Source organism: Phacochoerus africanus, chromosome 4 (genome assembly GCF_016906955.1).
Source record: "Phacochoerus africanus isolate WHEZ1 chromosome 4, ROS_Pafr_v1, whole genome shotgun sequence".
Lineage (NCBI taxonomy): Eukaryota > Metazoa > Chordata > Mammalia > Artiodactyla > Suidae > Phacochoerus > Phacochoerus africanus.
This window is the reverse complement of record NC_062547.1, coordinates 114718126-114745564: the sequence shown is the minus strand read 5'-3', so window position 1 is coordinate 114745564 and position 27439 is coordinate 114718126. Positions and strand designations below refer to the sequence as shown.

General features: G+C 37.5%; 1 protein-coding gene across 1 annotated transcript in view; it reads right to left on the bottom strand.

Moving 5' to 3' along the window:
- Nucleotides 1–27439, bottom strand: part of MAN2A1 (mannosidase alpha class 2A member 1) — a 177516-nt gene that overhangs the window by 99403 nt on the left and 50674 nt on the right. Inside the window, exons 4-7 of the mRNA XM_047778398.1 lie at nt 24872–25043; nt 10855–10982; nt 3301–3474; nt 266–452 (exon numbers count right to left, since the gene is read on the bottom strand). Of these exons, the coding sequence (XP_047634354.1) occupies nt 266–452; nt 3301–3474; nt 10855–10982; nt 24872–25043 (661 nt within the window). The remainder of the gene's footprint in view (nt 1–265; nt 453–3300; nt 3475–10854; nt 10983–24871; nt 25044–27439) is intronic.

Sequence of the window (27439 nt, the reverse complement as noted above, 5' to 3'; positions counted from 1 at the left end):
AGGCTTTCATAATGAGAGCAAAGGAAACGGTAATAACAGCATATTATAGGTTATCCATTGTACATTGATCTACTATTGTTCATTTTCCATTAAGTCATAACATCATAGTCAAGGCCTTTTTAAATTGCTTTAGATCTAGTTTGAATGAATACCTTGAACAAGGGTAATGTTGGATACTAACGCCCATTTATTCAACTCTTCAGCAATCAGCCATTAACCCTTGCTGGTTCAAGATGCTGTCTTTACAAAATGCATATTTTCATACCTGTTTTGGACATTTCCAGGATAAATTGTTTCTGGGGGGACTCCCCAGGGACAACCATATCTGCCTCCAGGAAGCCTTTTAAAATCAAACTGGCAGCATATTTTAGGGTCAGGTCCACAAGTGTGAGGGATGTCATAGCTGTAGAAAGGCATCATGTGGCAAAAAATATCTGTGCCAGATCCCAGATCTAAAATAAAGAGCCAACAGACAAACCTGTGTTTATAAATTTTGTTTTCCCAAAACCGTTGAAAATGCCAGTACTTTATACACATATAATGCAAGCCCTACCCTAAATCAACAATCTCTTTTTTAACTTTAATACCAGCAGTATTTCATGACCACCAGCCAGAAGGAAGATAATCACATCTTAGTCTCTATCTACCCCTTCTATCTAAAAGTAGCCAAGACAGAAAGGCTCCATCATAAAGCAGCATCTGCTGACCTGGAAGGATATAAACTGAGAAGCAAAAGTTATAACCGGCTCATCCAAAGTTATGGCTATGCCCATCCCTGGCTACCAGCTCCTGCTACGTTTGTTCCTACCTCAGGTAACAAGACACGCTGAGAGAGATCATGAGCTTCAGAGGCTGAATGAGAAGAGAGGAAGGGAGAAAAAGGGGGAAGTCAACAAATAAAGGAAGAAGGGGTGGGGGCTGTGAAAATCCTGGTCTTGTAGTCACAAGAAAGAGGTGAACCCAGGAGAGTTTGTGGGGTCTGCATGATATTCACCAATAAACTGCCAACATGACATTTCACCAAGGGGGCAGAGGAAAGGTAAATGTAATCTTCAAAAGCAAAAAGAAGAATCAAAGCAAACAAAGAAACACAGAAAATGCGCAAATGTTCCTGATGGAGAGTTGTTTTCGTTTTGTTTTGTTTTTTTTACGAATGAACCTGCTGGCCTATACCACAGACACAAGGCAGGATCCAAACCACATCTGTGACCTACATTCCAGCTCACAGCAACGCCCAGCTCAACCCACTGAGCAGGGCCAAGGATTGAACCCATATCCTCATGGATACTAGTAGGGTTCATTACCACTGAGCCATAATAAGAACTCTGTGGAATTGCCTTCCATTGAACTTTCAGTGCTGGTATATGTTGATAACACTGCTCTTGAGAGGTCAGAAGCGTCCCACCAAGTGCAATTGGAGGACTTCACAAAGAATTAAAAGTAATTATTTTATGATCATGACCTGAAATATCATGTTCCTTTTACATATGGATTTCTAATTCTCGGCAATGGGTATGTGTTGCTTTTATAGTAAAAACAGATAGGAAGTAAAAACAAAAGGCAAAATGCACATTTAAAAAACTGAAAACAACTGCTTCATTAAGAAACAGAACACACAAAGAAGCTCAACTTAATTCCAAAATATAATTTGAAAGCAACATGTCCAAATCTATCGAGTAAGTCTTAAAATAGTCCAGTTTTATCTCAGCCTCTATTTAAATTAATTACCAGTTCGTTCCCAACTTTTAATAATATTACAATCCACGTATTTCTGTGCTGGAAGTTGTTTCACTGAATCATACTCATGATTGGCACACCATGGATGCTGGCCACTCATACTTGCTATTTGCACCGAGTGGTCATAGTCCCAGAGCTGATGACAATTCCCTCCTTCTTTCTCTTACAGATCAAGGACATATTCCACACCCTGCTACCTCTCTTCACTCCATACTATTTAGCAGCTCATTTACACATTTCAGTTTATCTGCTGCATTTAGTGCTGTTTGTCTTTTACCAAATTAGACTATAATTTTCTCATAAACAAGGATGTTTTCTCTCTTTCCTCTTAGCATGGTATTAAGTACATAAAAGTACTCAGTAATTTCTTACTGATTGATATTTATGGGCAATTTGAATGTAAAAAAATAGTTTAAGTAGAGCCTCTTTGAATTAATAATCCATTTTTTAGAAATTAACATACTCCCTGCATCTGATCACACTATATAGGACGTAACTCCCTACAAGTTTTTGGCTTCCCTACAGGTTTAATTTTCAAGGATAAAAGTTATACAGCTAATATGTTTCCTTACTGAAAAAACAAGAATATACATAAGAAAGATACTGTCTAGATTTACAAATGATTTTTCTGAAACACTTAAGGAGGGTCTAGATATCACAGAGAAGCAAGTATGATGTAACAGGAATTTCTAAATACCATTTTAGCAATGAAACCCTTTTGGTCAGATGAAACCTTACTGAGGACTTAATACTAGGATGGCAACATATGCTAGGGGTTACAGGTCTGGGCTTTGGAACTGCACAGAACTGGATTCACATCTTGGCTCTCTACCTTCTACCTGTGTGATTTTTGGTATATGACTTCACTTCACATAGCTAAGCCTCTGTTCCATCACCATTTAAAAGGGATGATAATAGAACCTAATTCAAAGGAAAACTAACGATTTAATGAAAGAGTGCATAAAACCATGAAGAGCCCATAAGAAGGACTCAAAAAATAAAAATAAATATGTGAACAAGGTGTTCTGAATTACATGGAGGTTCAGAAAGGCAAAGGCCTCTCAGAAAGCCTAAATCTTGTCATCTCCCCCACAAAACAGAGCTGCAGAAGTTAGTCCTTGAACACCTGGGTGCCCGCAGAGAGTGTGAAAAGAAGTGATAGAGGTGATAGGAGGGCTGTTCTTACTAGCTGCAGAGACAGGAGAGACAGAAGGAAGAAACACTGGCCAAATAAGAAATATGTGACTAGATATCAGTCTGATGCATGTTCAACTTAGTCATAAAACAGGTACTTTTTAAAACAGAAGCAATGCAAGACTAGTTTCTTTACTTACTTCCTTTAGGCTTAAAAAAAAGAACTCCCATGTTCTACATATAAATATCTTCATCACTGTTTAAAAGACTCTTGACACAAATACACTGACAAAATAATTACATGTGACTTTAGGTAACCTGATTTTCAAGACTGACACTGAATAAAGTCCCTAACAGCATGAGTTCATATGCGTGTGAATTAACACCCAGGTCAAGGGAGATCTTCAACTTTCGTCAAACCCTACATACCCCAATTCTGTCTCCAAAAAAACTCCAGCGTTTTATGCAATGAAAAATGTTTTTTAATTGCATAATGGACTCTCTGGATAAGCATGTGAGAAAATCCAGCACGTTTTAGAAGGTAAGTCATTGTTGGTGAATGTCCAAAAGGATCAATAGCCCAACCAGAACGAGGTTTCACTCCTGTTGATAAAGAAAATAAGTGTTATTTTTAAAGAACTGTTAAAGGAGATAGAAAATTACAACACAGTCAGACCCGTCAGAGTTCTTTGGTCTCCTGGTGTCCAAGATAAAGGTGCTGCCCAGCGTTACCCTTAGCGAGCACTGCCAGCAGGAGTCCCTGGGAGGAGGGTCTTAACCACTGCCCTGTCTTCCCAGGCAGGGTGAATCACCCTGCAACTTAATCAGGTGGACCTGAAATACGCACCCTGGCATTTCAGAGGTATAGGAAGCTACTGTACTTGGCAGAGCTAGAGAAGCAAAGAGGACCCAGTCGCTGCCGTCCAAGATACATGCACCCACATGTTCACTGCAGTGAACTCAAATTGAGAGACTTTATATAACAGAGGTCTGTACTCCTCAAATTTATCAAGGTCAAAAAGCTCAGAGAAAGGCTAAGGAACTGTTTCAGGTTAAGGAGACTAAGGAGACATGACAACTAGATGCAAGATATGATTCTCGGTTGGATTCTAGATGGGAGGAAAAAAAGCAACTTTTGTGTGTGTGTGAATGTGTGTATACACACATTCACACACACACATTATATATTTATGTATATACATGTACACACAGTGCAGTTCTACTCAGGCATATAAAAGAATGAAATCCTGGAGTTCCCGTCGTGGCTCGGTGGTTAACGAACCCGACTATGAGCCATGAGGACGTGGGTTCGATCCTTGGCCCTGCTCAGTGGGTTAAGAATCCAGCGTTGCTGTGAGCTAAGGTGTAGGTCGCAGACGCGGCTCAGATTTCGCGTTGCTGTTGCTGTGGCTGTGGTGTAGGCTAGCAGGTACAGCTCCAATTAAACTTTACCCTAGCCTGGGAACCTCCATATGCTGCAGGTGTGGCCCTAAAAAGACAACAAAACAAAACAAAAAGAATGAAATCTTGATACAACGGTATTGATGGACCTTGAGAGCATTCTGCTGATGAAATAAGTCAGACAGAGAAAGATAAATACTGCATGATTTCAGTTACATGTTGGATGTAAAAAACCAAAACAAATGAACAAATGTAACAAAATAGAAACAGTTACAGACACGGAGAACAAATGGGTGGTTAGAAGGGAGGAGGCTGGGAGAGGGAAAGACATAAGTGAGGAAGATTAAGAGGTACAAACTTCCAGGGGCAAAAGAAGTGAGTTATGGGTTGAAATGTACAGCATGGGGAATACAGTCACTAAGTATGTAATATCTTTGCATGATGACATACCTAACCTAGACTTATCATGGTGAGCAACTTGAAATGTACATAAACACTGAATTTCTACACTGAAAAACAGGAATTAACATACTGTTGTAAGTCAGTTATACTTTAAAAACAAGACAAACTCATAGGAAAAGGGATCAGATCTATGGTTACCAGAGGTGGGGGCTGGGGGAGAGGGAACTGGAGGAAGGTGGTCAAAAGGTACTAACTTCCAGTTATAAGATAAATTAGTACTAGGAATGTCATGCACAACGGGATAAATGTAATGAACATGGCTGTATGATCTATAGGAGTGTTGCTCAAGAGGGTAAATCCTAAGAATTCTCAGGACAAGAAAAAAAAATTTGTTTCTTTAATTTTCTATCTCTGTAACAGATGTTCACGAAATTTACTGAGATAATCTTTTCATGATATATGTTAAGTCAAATCATTATGCTGTATACCTTAAATTTATACAGTGCTACGGAGCAATTACATTTCAATAAAACTGGAAGAAAAACAAAAAGACTTTATTGCTAAAAATTACTGTCATCTGAACCTTCAGTAAATCCTAACCTTTCTGCAACAGTAACAAAGATCAAGGACCCCAGATCACCATAACAAATATAACAACAATGAAAAAGTTTGAAACATGGCGAGAATTACCAAAATGTTGACACAGAGATAGCAAGAAAACAAATGGTATTGGAAGAATGATAACAATAGACTTGTTCAACACAGGATTGTGAAAAATGCCCAATTTGTAAAAAGAGTGATCTCTGTGAAGCATAGTAAAACCGGATATGCCTATAATTTAAATCATCTCCAGATTATTTATAATACCAATACAATGTAAATGCTATGTAAACAGTTGTAAATACAATGTAAATACTATGGAAGTAGTTGGCAGGCATGGTAAGTTCAAGTTTGGAACTTCAAAGAATTTTTTTTTCAATCATTTTCCATCCAGGGTTAGTTGAATCATCAGAGAGTTAGTGAAAAGAGAGGGCCAACTATACAGGATATACAACAATTCTTCCCAAATATTATCAGGCAACTCTTTAGAAATTTCAAATTAAATGAAAATTAAGTTATGTAATAAAAAGGAGTATGTGTTGCCCCAAATGACAAGGGTAAAAGAAACTTACAAATAAGAGTAAAAATCAACATGAAAGATTACAATGATGTCTTGAGATTTTAGCATCAATGGTCATCTTTTCCATATCAAAATCATTTGACACATAGGAATAGCCACCTAACTGTAAGGGTTAAGGAATCTTGAGAAGTAATAACATAGGAAAGAGAGAATGTCAACTACATCTTTAAAACTGATAGGAAAAGAGGTAAAATTAGGGAGAGAATAAGGAACCCACTATCCTGCTAGGATTTTCCTTGGTATTAGCAAATATTCTTTTAAAAGGTGTAAGTGACAAAATTAGGGAAAAATGCAGTATAAGAACAATCCAAAATTTTATAAAAGGGCATGCGTGCCAAAAAAAAAAAAAAAAAAAATCCAGGAAAGATTTTACATTTTCATGTAAGAATAAGACTGTCAAAACATATAAAGATAAAAACAAGAAAATTACAGGAAACGATCATTAAAAAGAATAAAACACACCAGTCAGTTTTTGGCAAATCTAACAGATTTAAAAATCAGAATAATCTGAATAATATAATTAATAAAATTGGATTATTTCCAGTACATTTAATTTTAAAGTTTAAGAGGAGTTAGAGAACAGTTAAAAGATGGATATTTTGGAGTTCCCGTCGTGGCGCAGTGGTTAACGAATCAGACTAGGAACCATGAGGTTGCAGGTTCGATCCCTGCCCTTGCTCAGTGGGTTAACCATCCGGCGTTGGCCGTGAGCTGTGGTGTAGGTTGCAGACGCGGCTCGCAGACGCGGCTCGCATCCTGTGTTGCTGTGGCTCTGGCGTAGGCCGGTGACTACAGCTCCGATTCAACCCCTAGCCTGGGAAGCTCCATATGCCGCGGGAGTGGCCCAAGAAATAGCAACAACAACAACAACAACAAAAGACAAAAAAAAAAAAAGATGGATATTTTAAGGCAAAAGAAAACCTTAAAAATTCAAACTTAAAAAAAAGTTCCTAATGGTCAAATTTACATAATAAAGTTCATGAAAGGAGAAAGGAACAACCAAAGATTAAACAATTTAAAAAAGCATCTCATAATCAAATGTAAAAATGAAAGTCTCCAAAACATGTGGTTCTAAACTGTTTAGAAAACAACAGTAAGAACACTAATTTATAAGATGCAGTCGAAGTTACAAGAAACTTCATATTTTCCAAAAGTGGTCATTATCTAAATGTAATGGCTAAAACCATAAAACGCCTAGGGAAGAAAAACACATTAGCACATCTCTATAACCTTGGGTTAGACAATGATTTCTTAGCTATGACATCAAAAAATACAAGTGGACAATAGAAAAAACAGATATAGTGGACTTCACCAAAACTGAAATTTCTGTGCATCAAAGGATACATTCAAGAAAATGAAAAGACAACCCGCAGAATGGGGAAAAAGAAATGCAAATCATTCTCTGACAAGAAACTTGTATCAAAAATTTATGAAGAACTCTTACAAATCAACAATGAAAGGACAAAGAACCCAATTTTAAAAGTAAGCAAATGACATGAATAGACATTTCTCTAAAGAAAATATACAAATAGCCAATATACACGTGAAAAGGTGCTTAACAGATTAGTCTTCAGGGAAATGCAAATCAAAACCCCAATGAGACAGCATTTCATATATACTAGTATGGCTAAAATAAAAAAAGGCGGTAACAAATGGTGAAATGTTGAGAAATTTGAACCCTCATTGCATTGCAGGTGGGAAAGTAGAATGATGCAGCCATTTTGGAAAATAATTAGGCAGCTCCTTAAAACGCTAAACTACATTTATCATAGGACCCTGCAATTCTACTCCTAGATATACACCTCAAAGAAATAAAAAACTTTTGTCCTCACAAAAACATACAAAAATGTGCATAGCAGCATAATTCATACTAGCTACAGGAAGAACAACCTAAAAATGTCTACATCAGCCAAAGATGGACAAAGTATAAAGAAATACAGCATATCCATACAATAGGATATTATGCAGCCATAAAAAGGAATAAAGCACTGATACTACATGGATAAACCTTGAAAACATTATGCCATGTATAAGACGCCAGCCCCAAAAGGCCGTATGGTATTATTCCATCAATGTGAAATGTATAGAACAGTCAATTTCATAGGTAAATATATAAAATCTACTATGTATTTTATATATATAATCTACTAAGTATATATAGATTAGTGGTCATTTGGGCCTGGCAAAGGGAAGGGAGGAGTCAGAAAGGGGTGTGACTGTTAATGAGTAAGACACTACTTTTTGAAATATTGAAAAAGTTCTAAAAATAGATGGTAGTCATAGTTGCGCAACTTTGTGAACTAAAACTAAAAACAACTGAACTGTACACTATGGTATGTGAAACAACACAGCTGTAAGAAAGAAATCTATGCTGATCAAAAGAAGTTGGATCCAAAAGAGTGAGTCCATATATCTGAAGTCCTTAAATAAGCAAAAATAATTGGCACTGACAGCAATCAGAGGAGTTGGATGCAAAGGAGAGTTGGGAGGATGAGGGAATTTTCTGGAGATGAAAAGGTGGTTAAATGGGTATATATATTTGTCAAAGCTCAAATTCCACAGTTAAGATTTATATGTTGCACTGCATGTAAATTACACATCCATAAAAGCTAAACATAAAAAAAAAATCCGTAAAAAACTGAGGTTTATAAAGTGCATATTTTTGGCTCAGAACGTAAGTATTTAAGAAAAGTGGCACTGAGTAGGGGGTCCCCAAGTCCATCCCTAGGTTGAGTGACAAGAAAACTTGCAGCGCTAGACATACAGTCATACTCACAGCTATGACTTGCAGTGAAAGACTGAAAGTAGAGTCAACAAAAAGAAAAGGCATGTGGGGCAGAGTCCACAGGAAACCAGGCACAAGCTTCCCTGTGGAATCACCCAATGATGAGTTAATGTCCACCAATAAACAGTGACAACACCTGAAATGCTGTCAACAAAGGAAGCTCATTAGAGACACAGTGTGTCCAAAGTTTTTACTGGGGGGCTGGTCATGTGGGTACCCAGTGTCTAATAAATAATATCATTCTAAACTCCCAGAAGAAAACAAGTGTTTAGCATAAACTACAATGTTTTAACAAACGGCTTAAACATAGAGAGTCACTCATCATTTAAGAAATCTGGGAGTTCCTCTTGTGGCTCAGCAGGTTGCAAACCTAACTAGTATCTATGAGGATATGGGTTCGATCCCTGGCCATGCTCAGTGGGCTAGGGATGCAGCCTTGCTGTGATCTGTGGTGTAGGTCACAGATGTGGCTTGGATCCCACATTGCTGTGGTTGTGGCTATGGCTGGCAGCTATAGCTGCTATTCAACCCCTAGCCTGGGAATTTCCATATGCCACAGGTGGGGCCCTAAAATGAAAAAAAAAAAAAAAAAAGAAAAAAAAAAGAAAGGAGAGAAGAGTAGAGAAGAAAAAAGAAAAGAAATCCAAGTTCTCAGACATCCGCCAAGGCTAACATTGCAAACAAGACCTTTGTAAGGAAAACAGTTTCAAGTTTCAGACCTGCCATGTTAACTCTTTTCTGCACAGACATGGTATCTTACTCTAATAACACTCACAACAAGAACTATATAGAAGGAGAAGAAAAGTAAAGAAATGTGTCAAAATAATAATTGGTGAATCTGGTTGGGGGCTTTATGGGAGTGCTGTATGGTATTCTTACAACTTTTAAGTTTGAAATTATTCTAAGACAAAAAAAAAAAAAAGAAAATATTAATGGTGTTGGTGGGGATTTTATCCCTAACAACAAAATGTTCTAAAAAAGGAGTTCCCATCGTGGCTCAGTGGCTAACAAATCCAACTAGGAACCATCAGGTTGCGGTTTTGATCCTTGGCCTCACTCAGTGGGATAAGGATCCGGCGTTGCCGTGAACTGTGGTGTAGGTTGCAGACATGGCTTAGATCCTGCGTTGCTGTGGCTCTGGCATAGGGCAGTGGCTACAGCTCCGATTTGACCCCTAGCCTGGGGACCTCCATATGCCGCAGGTGGGCACCTCCATGTGCCGCAGATGCGGCCCTCAAAGGACAAAAGAAAAAAGTTTTAAAATAATAAAATATCTACAAATAATTTCAATAAAACATGTATACTTCAGAGAAAACTACAAAGTTGTATTGAGAGATGAAATATTTGAAAACGATTACAAACCATGTTGCAGAATGCAAATATTAGGTATCATAAAGATTTCCATTAGTCACAATTTCTTATGAGTTGTATGAACATCTGATTTTATCGTTCAGAATTCCCTTCCTCACTCCTGTGGTAACAGCATCCTTCCTGGTAGAGGACCCATTCACATGGTTCAGGTGAGGCTAACCCTCAAGGACCATTTCTATCAGACTAACCAGGCCTCGGTGATTTCAGCTTAGAGATAAGCACCTAACCCAATGTGGGCCCAATTAGGCAAGATATTAAAGAAAACCCTTTCACCTAATCGTTAGATCAGGAAGATCAGAGTCCTGGTTGCCTATGGCCATCTTATGCACCAGGAGAAGACTTAAGCTATACAAAAACAAGCAGAGTCAAGAGACGATACCCAGACAATATAATCTAAGTCCCCCAGATCCAACCTAAGTTCCCCAGATCCAACCTTACCTGAGGCTACCTTATCTCTGGAATTCTCAATGACAAAAATAATATTTTTCTTTCCTTCTTTTTTCTCTGCTTAATCTAGTTAATTAGGATATGTCTCACATGATAAAGAGTCTTAACAAATACGTAATTAAAATCTCAGTAGGATTTTTTTGAAAAAAAAAAATCCAAAATTAATAGATAAAATAATAAATGAAACAAGTTGGATGACCCTAAAAGTACCATATTTTATATATGTAACTGAGTTTATGATCCAAGAAACATCATCAATTAGTGAAAAATAAACTATTCAATAATAATCACTACTAGGAAAACTAGTAACTAAAACAAAATAAAGGAGCCTTATCTCTTTCCCCAAAATTATCCATCCAAGGTAGTCCAAATGAAGGGGAAAGATATCAATACATACCTAGATTTTTTTCCAGCCACTGATGTCCTTCAATTAGTTGGTCAATTAAGGCAAAATAATGTGTACCAGCTTCATCAGGCATAACCCAGCCACCTGTCACAATTTCAAACTGACCATTTTCTAGTAAACTAGGGAGAAAATAACATAAGTATTTACATTAACATGTATAATAAAATTTAAAGCAAATCAAAAAGTAAGACATTATGAACATTAAGGACAGTTTTTAAATGTAATCAGTATTGGAGTTCCTATTGTGGCTCAGCAGAAATGAATTTGACTAGTACCCATGAGGACACAGGTTCGATCCCTGACCTCGCTCTGTGCGTTAAGGATTTGGCATTGTGGTGAGCTGTGGTGCAGGTTGCAGTCGCTGCTCAGATCCCACATTGTTGTGGCTGGGGTGCAGGCTGGTGGCTACCGCTTCCATTTGACCCCTAGCCTGGGAACCTCCATATGCTAAGGGGGGGAGGGGTGTGTGACCTTAAAAAGACAAATAAACAAAAACACAAATAAATAAAAAATAAATGTAATCAGTATTTACATTAGTTGTTAAAAAAAAAAAAAAAAAGCTGTTTAAACCAGTGAATGGATTTCAACATTGGAACCCTGGTGATAAAGCATCCTTAGCAAAGTATCTGAGGTGATCACCCCCCTCGCCCCAGGGAGAGCTATGCAGACCACTCCAAAAGTTCTATTTCATAAACGTGTAATCTCCCACACAACTTCGAAATCCCCAAAGCCAAGAACTAGGTCTGATTTATTTTTGGATCTTGCCAAGCACCTAGCAAAGTGCTTTACTCAGAGTATATGCTTGATAAGTGTTTATTGGAGGGCTGTCATTTTAAGCACAGTATTTTTTTTCATTACATCTATGGCAAAACATCAGCACTTTAGTATTTCTGACACTGAGAAGTTAATCATGCCAAGTACAAAAGGAATGATAATAATGGCAAAGCCGGTAAATACCACATGCTTCTGGGAACATGGAAAATATTATAAAGCACCCTGATTCAGAGTCAGATATAATGGAGGCGATAAACATATCTTTCATTACTGAGTGAGGACCTCAAACACTATTATCAGCTGTCCACTGGGTAGATCCACAGCCCCAGAAGACTGAATTGCTACGAGAAGATAGCTTCCTTAGGGAAAGAAAAAAAATCATCAACTGTTAAAAACCGTGGAAGAAACCACAGAAGGGAAGGAGCAATTAGGAGAATGGGAATAACACATACACACTACTGTATAAAATAGATAATTAACAAGAACCTATTGTATAGCACAGGGAATTCTACTCAATAGTTGGTAATAACCTGTATGGGAAAACAGAATGAATATATATATGTATGAGCGATTCACTTTGCTGGACACCTGAAACTAATACATCATAAATTAACTATATTTCAATAGAATTAAAAAAAATACGTTAAAAAATAAAAAATCAAATTTAATGGGAAAAATTTTGAACAACTACCTGTGGAAGTATAAATGTCAAGAGCTTAAGCAAGCATCTTAAGTGTCAAGGAGGTTCTGAAAATGGTGTAAAATTTCAGAAGGAAAAGCAGTTTTAAGAAGGATAAAGTGAATGCCTATAGCTAACAGCCAAGTAAAAAGCCAGATTTAACTGAAGCAGATCAGAGACATAAAGAATAAATATTTTCCTATAAGGTATATAATAGAAGCCACAGCATTATAAAAACATCTAATTTTTTCAAACATATGCATGACCACAGAACCAATGACAGAATGGATAATGGACACAATTTCTAAAAATGAAAGATTTCCTTGTATACAATAAAAAGATATTGTGAGTTTGGGAACATTGTGGCTCAGTGGTAATGAACCCAACTAGTATCCATGAGGATGCGGGTTTGATCCCTGGCCTCAGTCTGTGGGTTAAAGATCTGGTGTTGCTGTGAGCTGTGGTGTAGGTCGCAGATGCGGCTCAGATCTGGAGGTGCTGTGAGCTATGTTGTAGGTGGCAGACGCGGCTTGAATCTGGTGTTGCTGTGGCTGTGATGTAGGCTGGCAGCTGCAGCTCCAATTCAGCCCCTAGCCTGGGAACTTCCATATGCCGTTGGAGCGGCTCTAAAAGGACAAAAGACAAAAAGAAAAAAGATAAAAAGAAAGAGAAAGGAGTGTGAGTAATCTGGGTATGAAGTGACAAATATGTTTGTGGTAGGAAGAAGGAACAAGGAGAGAGAGGAGAGGTTTGATGAAAGAGCATCAGTGGGAATTAGGAAATGCCTGACATAGAAGAAAGGATCAAAGCACACAAGACTTGAGGTTTCGATTCCAAGTGGCTAATGGGGGGTGGGTGCTAATACACAGAGAGTGGAGTTCAGTTGAGAAGAGACTCATTTTGCAGTAATGAATATAAATTTGGATAGGCCTATCTGATGTGACAGGCAGCCAAAAGGAGCTGAAAAAGAGAAGTAAGTTTAGGAAAAAAGGCCAATGTAAAAATTAAGTTTTGGAAGACTGAAACAGAAAGGAAACAAAGATGGGAAGTCTGGAGAAAACAGTCAAAAGGAGAGATAAGCATCAAGCAGAAGAAAAATATAAGGGAAGTTGAGCTGATAAGAAACGTTAAAGATAAAAAGAATAAATCTATGACTATAGCCTGAAACATTCTAGAAAAGAGTAATAAGGAGCAACCTGTACTTCCCCTTTGTAAAACATGTCTGTCTGTCTGTCTGTCTGTCTGTCTCTCTCTCTCTCTCTCTATATATATATATATATGTAATTTTTTTTTTGTCTTTTCTAAGGCCGAATCCACAGCATATGGAGGTTCCCAGGCCAGGGGTCTAATAAGAGCTGTAGCCGCTGGCCTACGCCAGAGCCACAGCAACAGCAATGCCATATCTGAGCTGCATCTGCAACCCACACCTCAGCGCAGGGCAATGCCGGATCCTTAATCCACTGAGCAAGGCCAGGGATCAAACCCGCGACCTCATGGTTCCTAGTCTGATTCGTTAACCACTGAGCCACAACGAGAACTCCAGTGTTTTTATATTTTAAAAGCTACCACGCAACTGTGACTTACTCAGAAAGAGGCACATCAGTGGGTCAGAATACAAAGCTGAGAAATAAATTTTTAAAATATTTATATCATTAAAATAGCTGTTAAATTAGTGGAGAAGGTGGATTATAGTTTTTATTTTTATTTTTTAATCTTCAGTCAGAATGATTTAAAACAAACTCATAAGAAAGCCAAGATATCATGTCATGGAAGCCAAAGAACTAATACCTGAAATGGCTCATACAGGTTAAGAAAAATGTCATGAAAAGGTTACAAGAGGCATCAATGATGTCACAATAAAAGGACAGAAAGAAAACAGATTTTAGTTTTGCTCTGCAGAGTTTCTTTCTTTCGTTAGGCAGAAAAAATGGAAGAAAAGAGATGACATGATTTAAAATACGAAGTAACATCACAATGACCGGACCCCTGGCCAGACAATCAGGTTGGTGGTATGCCTATTTCACCGAACTGCCTGTTTTCCCTAGTCTATACATATGAATGGGAAAATTCAGATTATAAACCAGACAGTCTTATAGGCAGAAAGGCTGGGTTTGATATAAAATATTCACTCTGTTAGGCAAAAACACATGCCACTCGACCAGTTAAACTAAAAAAAAAAAAAAATGCCCACACAAAAAAGGCACACATGTGCAAATTTGCTGTTTATACCCCTGATTTCTACAGCATGTGTGATAAGTACTTAACAAGTATCTGACTAATGACAAAAAAACCAAAGTCCAAATAAATGTGAAGAAAATGCTGACCTAATGACTGAGAAGAGCGGCAACATCATCACCATTTAGTGACAGGTACAAAATGCAGGACTGACAACCCTACAGAAACAACACTCCAGGAAATACTTAGAAAAAGTATTTACAAGCAATAGCAGGCAAGCTACGTTAGCCTACCAAAAACAAAAAACTGTATTTAAAATTGCCATTGTTAACACAAAATAAAACTAAGACAGATTGCAAACTGCACATTCAACACCTTCATAATTTTTTTAAAAAATCAACTAATGAGGAAAATAAACTCCCTGAAAAAGTTCCTAAAAACAAAAACAGGTGCTTCCAAGTATTTCTGTTCACTTAGTGCTCAACAAGCATGAACTGAGCTATTTCTCTGCCATTTTCAAGGGAGTACAAATCAAAAAAGATGTGCCCACCTCATAGGCTCTATTGCTTAATTCCTGCCAGGAGAGACTCCGGTTTCTGGCAATTTTTTGTACGTATGCTCTTCCTAATATTTCCTAATAAACTAGAGATCTAGAAACAAATGAAAAGACAGAAAGAATATATATATATGCAGAAAATAAAAAAAAAAGGAAATCAGATACTAACTTTCACAAATAATACCCGTTTTACTTTTATAAATGGTTAACTTGTAAGCCACCATGGACTTCTGTTTCTACTATTTCAATGCTTTGAGAATTTGATATAAAAAACTTAAGAAAACACTGATCAAAATGAAGCTGAGCATATCTGCCACGGCTTACGTTGCCCCAGATTCAACATTTACATTTATGAATTTACTTGCCAAGCACAAGAAGCTACAAATCACTTTATCTGAGAGTCACTTTTTCCCCTATGTAGATACAGCACACATTTGGAATTTGGTCACACACAGAAGGACAGACTCGAGAAGCTTTTCTCCCTAATGGGAAAACTGTTACAGATAACTTAGTAGCAAACAATGCATCATTTAGTGAGCTTCAAAGAATCGCAAATTAATTTCACATGAGAAAATGAGTTGACTTTGTAATCACACATCTGGGGAAATATGAAATAATATAAGATGATGCACAGGGATTCATTCTTAAATAAAGAACTAGTTAAATGGAAAATTCAGAAAGATGCAGGCTCTCAATGAATCAACTAATAGCCTAAAAACTTTTGCTCATTAGATTATTTGATTTATATGCCTTTCATGCGGAGTATCTAATAAGAGGGTGCAAATAAGATTTGTTTTTAAACCCCTCACATAGTAACTCATTGTATACTTCTGGATGTTGTGGACACCTGTCTTTAGGGAGCATATGAGTTACAGATGGCCAATTAGTCACCTCTCCTCATTCCTTCATCACTTCAGCCATATCCCTTCTCTGAGTTTTCAGTCCATACTCTCTGCCTGAAATGTTTCTTCCCTCCCAATATTGGCCTCAGTGGCTCTTAACAGATCCCTCAGGAGCCTTCTCTGGCCACCACACTCCACCCAAAACCCACTTAAATTACTAGCTTTCATAAAAGCCAAAACTTTTCTTTCACAGCAATGATCACAAAATGTATAACCCATTTGCATGTTTACTGTCTTTCAACAGACTGTAAGCTCATGAGGGCTGAAATCCCATCTGTTTTGTTCACCACATAAATCGTGTTCCTATTAGAAAAGGTTACCAATAATCCCAAAGAAAAGCAAAAAAAAAAAAAAGGTATGAAGCAGATATTTCAAAAATAACTAGCTCCTGAAAAGTTTAACCTCACTCATAAGGAAATGCAAATTAAAACTTCAATGAGACCCCAAAATTGTAGAACATACTATGATGTCAAGGATGTTTGGAAAGAGGTATCGTTACTTACGGCTGGCAAAAACCACCAAATTTTAGAATGCATATATACTTTTATCCTTGTTCATTAAAATGAAGTCAGAAAATATACAAAAGTATAAAAAGAAACAAAAGCATCGAACAGTCGGCCCACCATAACTGCAGCCTCTGCATCCACCAACTCAACCAGCTTCTGACGGAAAATTTAAAAAAGAAAAAAAAAATTCCATGAAGTTCCAAAAAGCAAAACTTGAATGTCCTGCATATTAGCAACTATTTACATTGTATTTACAACTATTTAGATAGCACTTACATTGTACTGAATATTATAATTAATCTTGAGATGATTTCAAGTATACAGGAGAATGTGTGTAGGTTATATGTGAATACTACTCCAATTTATAGAAGGGACTTAAGCATCTAAGGATTTTGGTATGTGGGGCAGGTTCTAGAACCAATCCCCTGAGGAGATTGAGGGAAGACTCTAAACACTAAAGATGACGATGCACTCGATGGACTGACAAATAGACCTATAGGGTCATCAACTGGGTGAAGTTAAATAAATTAGGGCCCATTTATAAAAGAGACTTTGATACAGCCTTTAAAAAGATAGCTATTCCTCTCTCCTGAAAGGTTCCCCAAGATATATTAAGTTTAAAAAGAATGGTTTACAAAACTTGTTAGGATGACTATTATTAAAAAAAAAAAAAAAGGAAATAGATATTGATACAGATGTGGGGAAGGTGGAAACCCTGAGTACTGCTGATGGCCATGTAACATGATATGCTGCTGTGGAAAACAGTACAGGACTTCTGCAAAAAATTAAATATAAAACTTTTATACGATCCAGCAATCCCCCTTCTGGGAATATACACAAAAGAAGTGAAAGGAAGGACGTGAATTGATATTGATACACCCACAGTTGGAGCAGCATTTTTTTTTTCCTTGTTTTGTGGTTGCACCTGCAGCATATGGAAGTCCCTGGGGTCAGAGGTCGAACTGGAGCTTCAACTGGGGCCTACACCATGGCAACACCGGATACAAGCTACATCTGTGGCCTACACTGCAGCTCGCAGCAACACTGAATCCTTAACCCACTGAGCAAGGCCAGGGATTGAACATGCATCCTCATAGAGAAAACATCATGTCCCTAACCTTCTGAGCCACAGTGGGAACTCCAATAACAGCATTTTTTTTTTTTTTTTTAAAGGGCCACACTGATGCCATATGGAAGTTTCCAGGCTAGGGGTTGAACTGGAGCTCTATGCCACTGCCACAGTAATGCAGGATCCAAGCTATAGCTCACAGCAATGCCAGATCCTTAACCCACTGAGCCAGGCCAGGGGTTGAACCTGCATCTTCATGGCTACTAATTGGGTTTGTTTCTGATGAGCCACAATAGGAACTCCAGCATTTTTAACAAGAGCCAAAAGGTAGAAAAAATCCAAATGTCCACTGATGGATAAATGGATAAACAAAACATAATATATTCATTTAATGTAATATTATTCAGCCTTGAAAAGGAAGGAAATTGACACATGCTTCAACATGGATAAACCTTGAAGACATTACGTTAAGTAAGCCAGACATTAAAAAAACAAAACGTATGATTCCACTTATAAGTACCTAGCATAGTCAAATTTATAGAGACAGGAAGCAGAATGCTGGCTGCCAGTGCAGAAGTGAAGGAGGATGGAGTGTTATCATTTAACAGATACAGCATTTCAGTTTGGGATGATCAAAAAGTTCTGGAGGTGGCTGATGGTTATGGTTGCATGACAATGTGGATGTATTTAATGCCACTGAAAGTTACACATAAAATTGTAAAAATGATAAATTTCATATTACATACATTTTATCACAATAAAAAAAGACTCGTTCAAAAAAACCCACAATGTGCATGGCATGCTATCATTTATATGAATGTGTCATTGCACATATGGACATGTGCATATCTGTTTTTTTTTTTTTTTGTCTTTTTGCCATTTCTTGGGCCGCTCCCATGGCATATGGAGGTCCCCAGGTTAGGGGTCTAATCGGAGCTGTAGCCAACAGCCTACGCCAGAGCCACAGCAACGCGGGATCCGAGCCTCGTCTGCGACCTACACCACAGCTCAGGGCAACGCTGGATGGTTAACCCACTGAGCAAGGGCAGGGACTGAACCTGCAACCTCATGGTTCCTGGTCGGATTCGTTAACCACTGCGCCACGACGGGAACTCTGTCGTGCATATCTTTTTCTGTAAATCTATAAATTAGATAAGTATCTGGTCACAGTAGCTACCTTCTGTGAGAAGAGCTAGATGATGGGACACAGGAGTAGTTAGTACCTTACCTTTCACTGTGTATACTTTACATATTTGAGTTTACATTAAATTATGAATCAAATGAGAAGTTTTTCTAAATTATAAATGCTATTCTATCCTGATTACTCTGAAGCACTGAAAGGAAACAAAGCTAAGCATAAAATAGTCATGAAAATTTAAGAAAATTTCTCAGATGGCTTAATAGTTTCTGTAAAGTTTTAATAAGGTATAATTTAAATATTTCACTGTCTAGTAAATATTACTTCATCTTCCCATTTTTAAAAGATAAAATTAATAAAATGTTCATTCAAATACATCAGAAAATACATGAGGTTGAAGCATAAAATTTTAAAATCCACTCTTAGTGTCTTGCTATAAATGCATAAAGAGTTATGGCAGGCATAGTTTTTATCCAACTTATTTTACTTAGTACTATATACAATGAACACCCTTCCATGTTAATCAATAGACATGTAGTATTACGTTTATGGCTATACTGTATTTTTTAAAGTATTCTTAATTGAGGTATCACAACACATAATACACTTGTCCAGTTTGCTGTGTTCTGACAACTGTTTGTACTCCTGTCATTACTACCCAACATAATAGGCTACTTCCATCAACTCGAAGAGCTCCCTTAAGCTTCTGTCCAATCAATTCCTACCTTACCCTCTTCCCCAAGAAAGATATTCTTCCTTTGTGATTTCTATCACAATAGTTAGTTTAGCTACTCTTAGACTTCATAAAATGGAATCATACAATACCCTCTGGTGTCAGGATGCTTTTACCAACATGTTTGTTAGATTCATCCATAATTCAGTGTAGTTCAGTATTTTTCATTGCAGAGTAGTACTCCTTGTTTAAATATGGCACAAAATTTTAATCCGTTATCTTGTTGACAGACCTCTGAACTGTTTCCATTTTGAAGTCATTATGGGGACTCTGCAATGAAAGTGTCTAAACAAATCTTTTGGAGAACATGTTTTTATTTCTCTTGGATAAATTCCTAGGAGGGAACACCGAGGTGACATGATGTATGTTTAACGTTGGAAAACTCTGGCAGTCTTTCAGAAAGTAGACGTCTCATTTTACATCCCGCTAGTAGTGTATGTGAGTTCCAGGTGTTAAACACTCTTTTCAAGCCTTAGTGTTGTCAGTCTTTCTAATTTCAGCCATTTTAAAAGGGCTTTGGGATAGTATCTTGTAATAGTTTTAATCTGCATCTCCTGACGACCGCATGTTACTCAGCTTTTGCAAGCACACCCTCCCCCTCACTGTTGCAACCTTATAAACTTCTTTCAGGTGTCTGAACATGCCATGTTCTTGCTAGTTCCTGGTCTATAATCACAATTCTCCTCTCACAATCTGGAATTCCTTCCCCACCCTCTACCACCCACTTCATACCTGACTAGCTTTTGAGGTTTCAGCTTGAGTGCCACCTGCTTCAGGAGGCCTTCCATGACCCCCTTCCTGCTACCTTACAAGGAAACACTTTATCATGATACCGTGTTAATTACACGGTCTTCCCTGCTCTGCCCTGAGGGCTGTGATCAGGTCAGTCTCACTCATTTGCTTATGCCTAGAGTCTAGCGCAGTAAATATTTGTTGAATAGACAATAGAGAAAATAAGGAAAGGCTTTGGCAATGAGGTAATCTTTCAGTCAAGCTTTGAAAAATAGGTAGGATTGAGATTATCCAATATACAAAAGGAAAAAAAAAGGTTCTTAGCCAAACTCATGGGCAAATTCCTAAGAAGCAGAAAACAACCTGTGACTGAGGACACCCACATAGTTCAGCATGGCTAAGAGTGCAGTGTGAGGCAGGAAGTAAGGCTGGACAAGGAGGGAGGAGTCAGGGAGCAAAACCAACAAGGTGCCAGGCAAAGGAAGCTGGGCTGTACCTTTTGACACTAAACTGTCACTGAAGCATTTTAAAGCCAGGAAGAAAGGAGGGCAGACTCATGGATTAGAAACCTAAGTCTGCTGGGGAAAGGCAGCACACCTGGAAGTGGCACAGTTTGAAACAGGAAGACCACTGGAGATTTTCAACAGAGCAGGAAACAGGAGTAATGGGGATAAAGCAAGGGTCTGAGTGCAGATACTAAAAAGGGAGAAGTGACAGGCTTGGGGTTGGACTGGATGGCAGAAATGGCAGATGGAAAGGCAGAGCACACAACAGCAAGAGCCCTGGTTCTGGTTCTGGTTCTGGTCCTGACTTGCTAGCTGGGGGAAACTTAGGAACACAATCTTTACCATCCCTGCCCCAATTTCCTATAACAGTAGAATGAGGATAATGAAGGGTCCAGAAATATTATAGGACCCATCTAAGTGTTCAGAACATGCCTCTTGCTTTGCAACAGAGTAAGAACTCAGAAGGTTTTAGCTGTTACTGTTACCCTAAACTAAGGAAGAAGAAAGAAATCGCGGGTAGAGCTTTAGATCTGGAAGCAGCCCACACATCTGGAAGTTAAAATACCAGTGTGGAAAGGCACGCAAAATTAAGAGGAGAAACAAGAGTGCTATTGCCCAGGTAAGACTTGGGACTTTTAGGAGGAGCAGAGGAGGAAGTCAAGAGGTGATGAGAAAGGAATGTTCAGCAATGCAGGACTCAAATCAGGAGAGAAAGAACTTTCCAGGTCGCAGAAGACAAAAAAAAAGAAAGAATTTTGAGAATGGAATGGTCATTGTCAAGCAATGAAATCCTCCTGGAGAACTGAGAATGTATCCAATGGATGGAGTGGCTGAGAAGTCCTCTTGGCTACACCCATAACTGACGCAGACAGAAGCCAGCAGCTGAGGAAAGAGAGGTGAAAGCAGAGTGAAACCACCTGACTCCAGATAAACTAGGATTGGAGCAGGAGGGGATGAAATATATACTTTCTAAAATAAATGTACAACACGGCTTCAACTATTAGAACCAAAGTTATTTTAGATACTCATATACTGCTTTGATTCCTTTGATGAAAAGCTAAGTATCTTTAGGCTCTAAACTCAATTCAAACTTGTAGTTTACTCTGAATATCACAAGACACACTGTAATTTCTCATTGCTCTGCAATTTTATAGCAGACTTTGGTTACATACTATAAAATCTGACCTGTATAAAATGTATAATGCAGTATAAGAACTGTAAAGGTACTTTTTCCTAGGGAACTCAAGATGCAAAATGGATATAAGTTTGCAAAATATAAGTTTGGATTTGTATTATTTAAGAAAGAAACCTCAAAGACTCCACTGATTTCAATAATCAGAGAGAATTTAAAGACAGGGTAGAAGGTTCGTTTAACCATAAAACCTAGGAAAAAAGAATGGTAGAAAGATGAGATAAAGACTTTGCATTTTTGCAAAGCAATGAACCCAGGGATATGGTGAAGACACAATTTATCTAATGGGACCTTCCCCTTCTAAACATTTAGAGCCTATTTCATACAAAAAGGTCCACATAGAGAAGTTTGTCAGTATTCTGGAGAATACATAAACTGTTCAAGATTCAAACAACTCAGTGGGCTTCTCAATTGAACGCTGGTCTCAACAGAAATAGCAGAGGCAATATAAAAACTCTTTCAATGTTCCAGAGAGGAAAAACATGTGATGTGCTGCGTGCTAGTCAAAGAAAATGCTAAAGCTAATGTTTCAGCTGCTTGACCCTGAATACAGGTTCATATTTGATGTTAGAAACGTCATGCAGTACGTAATTGCATTTAGCCAAAAAAAAAAAAAAATTCAAATAGGAAGCCTAAAAAGTAAAAAGAATGTTAAACATACCAGTCATTTTCAAAATAAAACAAGCAAAGACAGAAAATGTGCTGATTAAAACAGAAAGCAGTTTCTTTTAAATCCACTGGATATGTGTTACAAGTAGGAACCATGGTTATATTTGATTTAATCGCTTTGAGTCACACGGAATAAAAAAAACTAGATGTTGTTTGCATGGATCTCCCTTTAGTTAACTAGATTTTCATTTTTGAAAGCTTCTAGAGCTGAATACTGCTGCCACAGGGGGGAAGAATTAAACAAGTCATTGCTAGCATAGATTATGGGGATCATTTGAGTTATGTTTCTGTTTAGATCCCACAATCAATTGGTATTCTTCAGGGACAATGAAAGCTTACACAGAACTCTGCTAGAATTAACAGGTTCTTCTTTGCAACAGCTAGCTTGCAAATTTAGATACAGACATTTAATCCACACACTCATCTCCAAAAAGGGAAAAACAAGCCATTGCATAAGCATTATGCTAGTAGTCAAAAAAAAAAAAAAAAATTTCCATCAGTAAGGCTACTTAACACAAGATCAGAACTTTAAATAGTGGGAGCAAATCTATATATATATTAAATTTTGTTTTTTTTTTTCCTGGAATCCAGCTCTTCAGATCTGAACAGAAATATATCAGCCAGCTTTCTTGGTTGCAAGCAACACTGACTGACTCTGAAGGGGAAATGCACTGGGGGGTCTGTCCTGGGTACACAGAATTGAGGACAGGCTAAAAGCCCAGGCTTAACAAAGGAATGGAAAAAACGAGAGGCCATGCTCTAGACATGACAGGGACCATGACACAAGACAGGGAGAGTCCTGTGAATGCACCAGGGCTGTGAGGGAGGACCTGCAAGCTTCCCTCCATTCTGCTTCCCTTCCTTCCATCTTCCCATCCTTGCTTAACTCCCTGAAGGTTCAAAAACCTGGGAAGTAATATGTTGATTAGATGAGCTCAGATCAAAGCTGACTGGTCTGACCTGGGGCTGGATAGTGAAGGATCTGACTTCCATGTGTGAGAGACCACTTGCTAAAAGGAAATCAGTTGAACAGAATGGGAAACGAAGTGGTCAGAAAAGGAAGGGATTCCAGTCAAGTTACACTTTGTTTTGAAACAAATTCCAGGTGTGGTCACATATTACTGCTCATGGATGAATAAAAGAAGGGAAAATACATGGACTTATAGACAAGGATATAAAAAAACAAAAACAAAAAAACAGAATGAACGGTAATTAAAAACGAAGTTAAAACCAAGCATTTAAAGCCAGAAAAGAATCGGATCCATACCACAGAGAACTGAACCTGAGGTGGAAAGGGAAAAAACCTTGAGAAAAATCTCATAAAAATACAGGAAACATGAGAAAAAATTAAAACTATAATGTAAATACAAGAGAGAGACTAGAGACTCTAGATAACTAGATAACAGAATTTTAAAATAAATGGAATAAGAACAGTAATTAGAGCAAAAACCATAAGCTGAAAAAAATAAAATGGAAAATTTATTTATAAGTTACACATACCTAGATATATGGCAAAAGTTTAGAATCATAAGGATCGGTGTCACTGTTTCTTTGTAAACTTAGTTATAAAATCTCAAAAAAACTCCAAAGATTGAAAATTATACATTTTATACTCTCCGATCCCAAGATATTAAAACCATCTTTTAACACCTAAAGTATAACTGGGAAAAAAAAAAATCACACTCAGAATTTGAGAATTTTTCTAACATACTCAAGTCAAAACAAAAACAATAAGTACAGGTTACAAAACATTTAGGAAAAACCACAATAATGAAAAAATAACATACAAATGTGTGAAAGCCAGTTAGGATAGTGCTAAAAGCAAACGGGGAGCCAGGGAATGCTCCTTGTTAAAATACATCAACCGTCCTACAGAGCATCAGTAAAAACAGGCACAAGGAATCATCAGAAAGATAAAAGCAGAAAGGTCAGGAGTAAATACCAGTAAAATATAAATAGTTTTTTTGGGTGAGAAGAGGTACAAAACCCAACAAAAATAGTAAAAGCTTTAGCCAATTTAATAAAGATGAAGAAAAAATGGTCTATTTCCATATGGAAGATTGAAGAGTACACTGAAATCACCTTTCTAGAGATCACTTTGATTACAAGCTTCAAAAAAATCTTTAAGTTATTAAGCCTCTTACACCTAGTAATTCCACTTCTAGGACAAAGCTGGAACATAAGGATTTCAATGGAAAAGTTTCAAGTCACTTTTTCAGAGATGAACCAAAATCAAGGATAAAAAGGATGTGAGAAAATATTTTAAGTTTCAGATATAAAGCTAAGAATTGTCACCTTTTAAAAATCTAAACATTTGTTTCAACATACAATTAATGTTTGGTATTACTAAATTAAAAAAAAAAGTTTTAAAACAAACCTTTTCACAGCATCCTTCTTCTGTATATCTATAGTTTCCCACCACTTTGAAAGGTAGGAGATCTCAGACCACATAAATTTCCTCCGTGGGTCTTCTTTCAACTTGATGACCATGTTATTAAAAATATACTGTGTCTTCTCTCTAAAGTAGTCATCAAAAGTCTTCAACCAACCTAAATTAAGACACAAATATATCACAAAGATCTGATTCACATGTCTGATTTAAACTCAGTCACATTCCATTATATTACCTTTGGATAACCTTAGATGTTTCATTCATATAAAGACATATTTAAAAATTTAGCAAACGTTTTCAATTAATGAAGTTCCATGTGAATGGACATGAGACTCAAAAAGTCACCAACAATAAAGTGATAAAAATACTCTGAAAACCGTACAAGTTCAGATATTCATGAGAAAGATGAGAAAACCAAAAAGCATTCATTCATACTTAACAATTACAGTATCTAATTCAATTACTTATAATTTATCTCTATTTTAGGGAATTTCTTAATTTAAAAAATCTGAACAGTGTTCACAAGTTGGTGGTAATATTCTCATAATATGGAATCAAAATGTTATCCTCTCATGCCACATTTAAAATTTCTTATCCATTAAGTAAAACTAAGAAAAGGAAAATCACAAGTACAAACTATATTGAAAAGCCAGCAGCAGAGCAATATGCAGGTAATTACAGCACTATTATGAATACCGAGAAAAAGAGTTCTGCCAAAAATAGGCATGAGTTCCCAAAGGCTGCTCATTATTCCATTTTTTGAAGCACAAACTGACAATAATCAAACAGCAAATGTGTACACATCTATGTAAAGTTTAAAAAAAAAAACTTATGGTGACAACTTAGTTTTTTGACTTTTCCTATTACTGCGGACTTTAAAGACATTTGCAATTTGACTATAAAGAAACATTTTTAAGAGGACCCATAGTTACAAATATAGCCCCATTTGGCAGAGTAATAAAGCAACATAATGAGTGGCTGAGGCAAAACATACACAGCCAATTCAACCTACTTAGGTGACAGCAAGATGTACCCTGCAGTGAATAACCTGTTAACTGTGATATCTTACAGCAAGGAGAGTTTCTATACAGATGGACTAAACTACTCTTCTGTTGTTTCCAAGCCTCAAACAAGTAGGATGTCTAAAATACAAGGGGCCTAACCGGCTGTTTCTTTTGTCTGTTTGCGATTAAGTGAATATTCAATGTATACTGTACTTGTTGGCAAAACATAACAAAAACCTGCTAAGGCTGGAAGATGGCAGTAAACTATTTTGACAGTACAAATACGACCTTCGAAAGGGCACTGCCACTGTGACTGTATTTCTCCCCTTTGCTTTAAATGAAATGAATTCATTCTACAGTTATTTCCTGAGCACCTACAAAGTAACAGGTATGAAGCTATGAGCCAAGCAGGAATATGGTGTAAAACATTCTCTACTGGACTTTCTTGATTTGCGGCACTTTTAAACTGGTTTGTCCACAAAGAATGATAGTGGAATAATTCAACATTTCCACATTTAAGTAAAAAACCACCTACAGAAAACTCAACGATATCTCATGAAAGAGTGGTTTGCAAAGAATCCCAACTTGCTTCACTGTTGGAGAAACTATACAAAGCAGTCTCGTTCTGGCTTCAGAGAGGACAACGGGCCTCTAATTGGTCAAAGACCATAAGGCTGGCTATGTGCCAAACTGCTGAACCACCTACAGGCCAATAGGGGTGCCATCAGCAGACACTGTAAATCATTAGATTATATAGGGAGTAAGCCACAAAGAAGATTCATTGAGCCTTGAGGGCCTGGCCAACCCCAAGAGATCAAAGAACATACCAAGATTTATGAGTTAAGACCAAGGCATTTTTGACAATAACCAGAGCTACATATTTGCACGTAGGCTGACTGTTACCAGCCTGCAGCTTGGTGCTGAAAAAGCTGGACTCCTTTGAGCAGGAAACTGAAGTCTCACTCACAGGGTGGACACACCATGTGGGATCCCTTCTCCCAGTTGGGACTCCAGATTGCTGTTCTTGGGACTTCCCAGTGCTGCCTGGATCTGAATGTAGGTGTTTCCCCAATTCAGTGATGTATGAATATCTCTTACTACTCTGTCTCAATTAGAATACTGTAGTCTTTTGTTAATTCTACAAATTCTCTAATTCTTGCTTATCTGAGTGCAGAGTGGTTATTTTGCCAGTGAATCCTACGAACCTTGAAACTCAAAGTCAGGCTTGCAGTGAAACATTCACAAAGGTATAAACCTGGACCCCTGTCCCAGAGCGCTGAGGCCAGGATCCGTATCTGGATTCCCAGGGACGAGCAAAGAAAATTCAACCCATTCTTCAACGGAGAGGCTGTTAACTCCCTGCTGACCACACAGCACCCCAAGAGACAAAAACTATCAAGTGCTTAGACCTGAGCCCAGGATATAATATAGCATTTGATAAATAATAGCTGCTGCTACTATTGTTATTATCACAATCATCATCAGTCTTAACTCCCCCTTCCACTTATCCACAATCAAACCAAGTCCAAGGGAAAATAAAAGATATTCC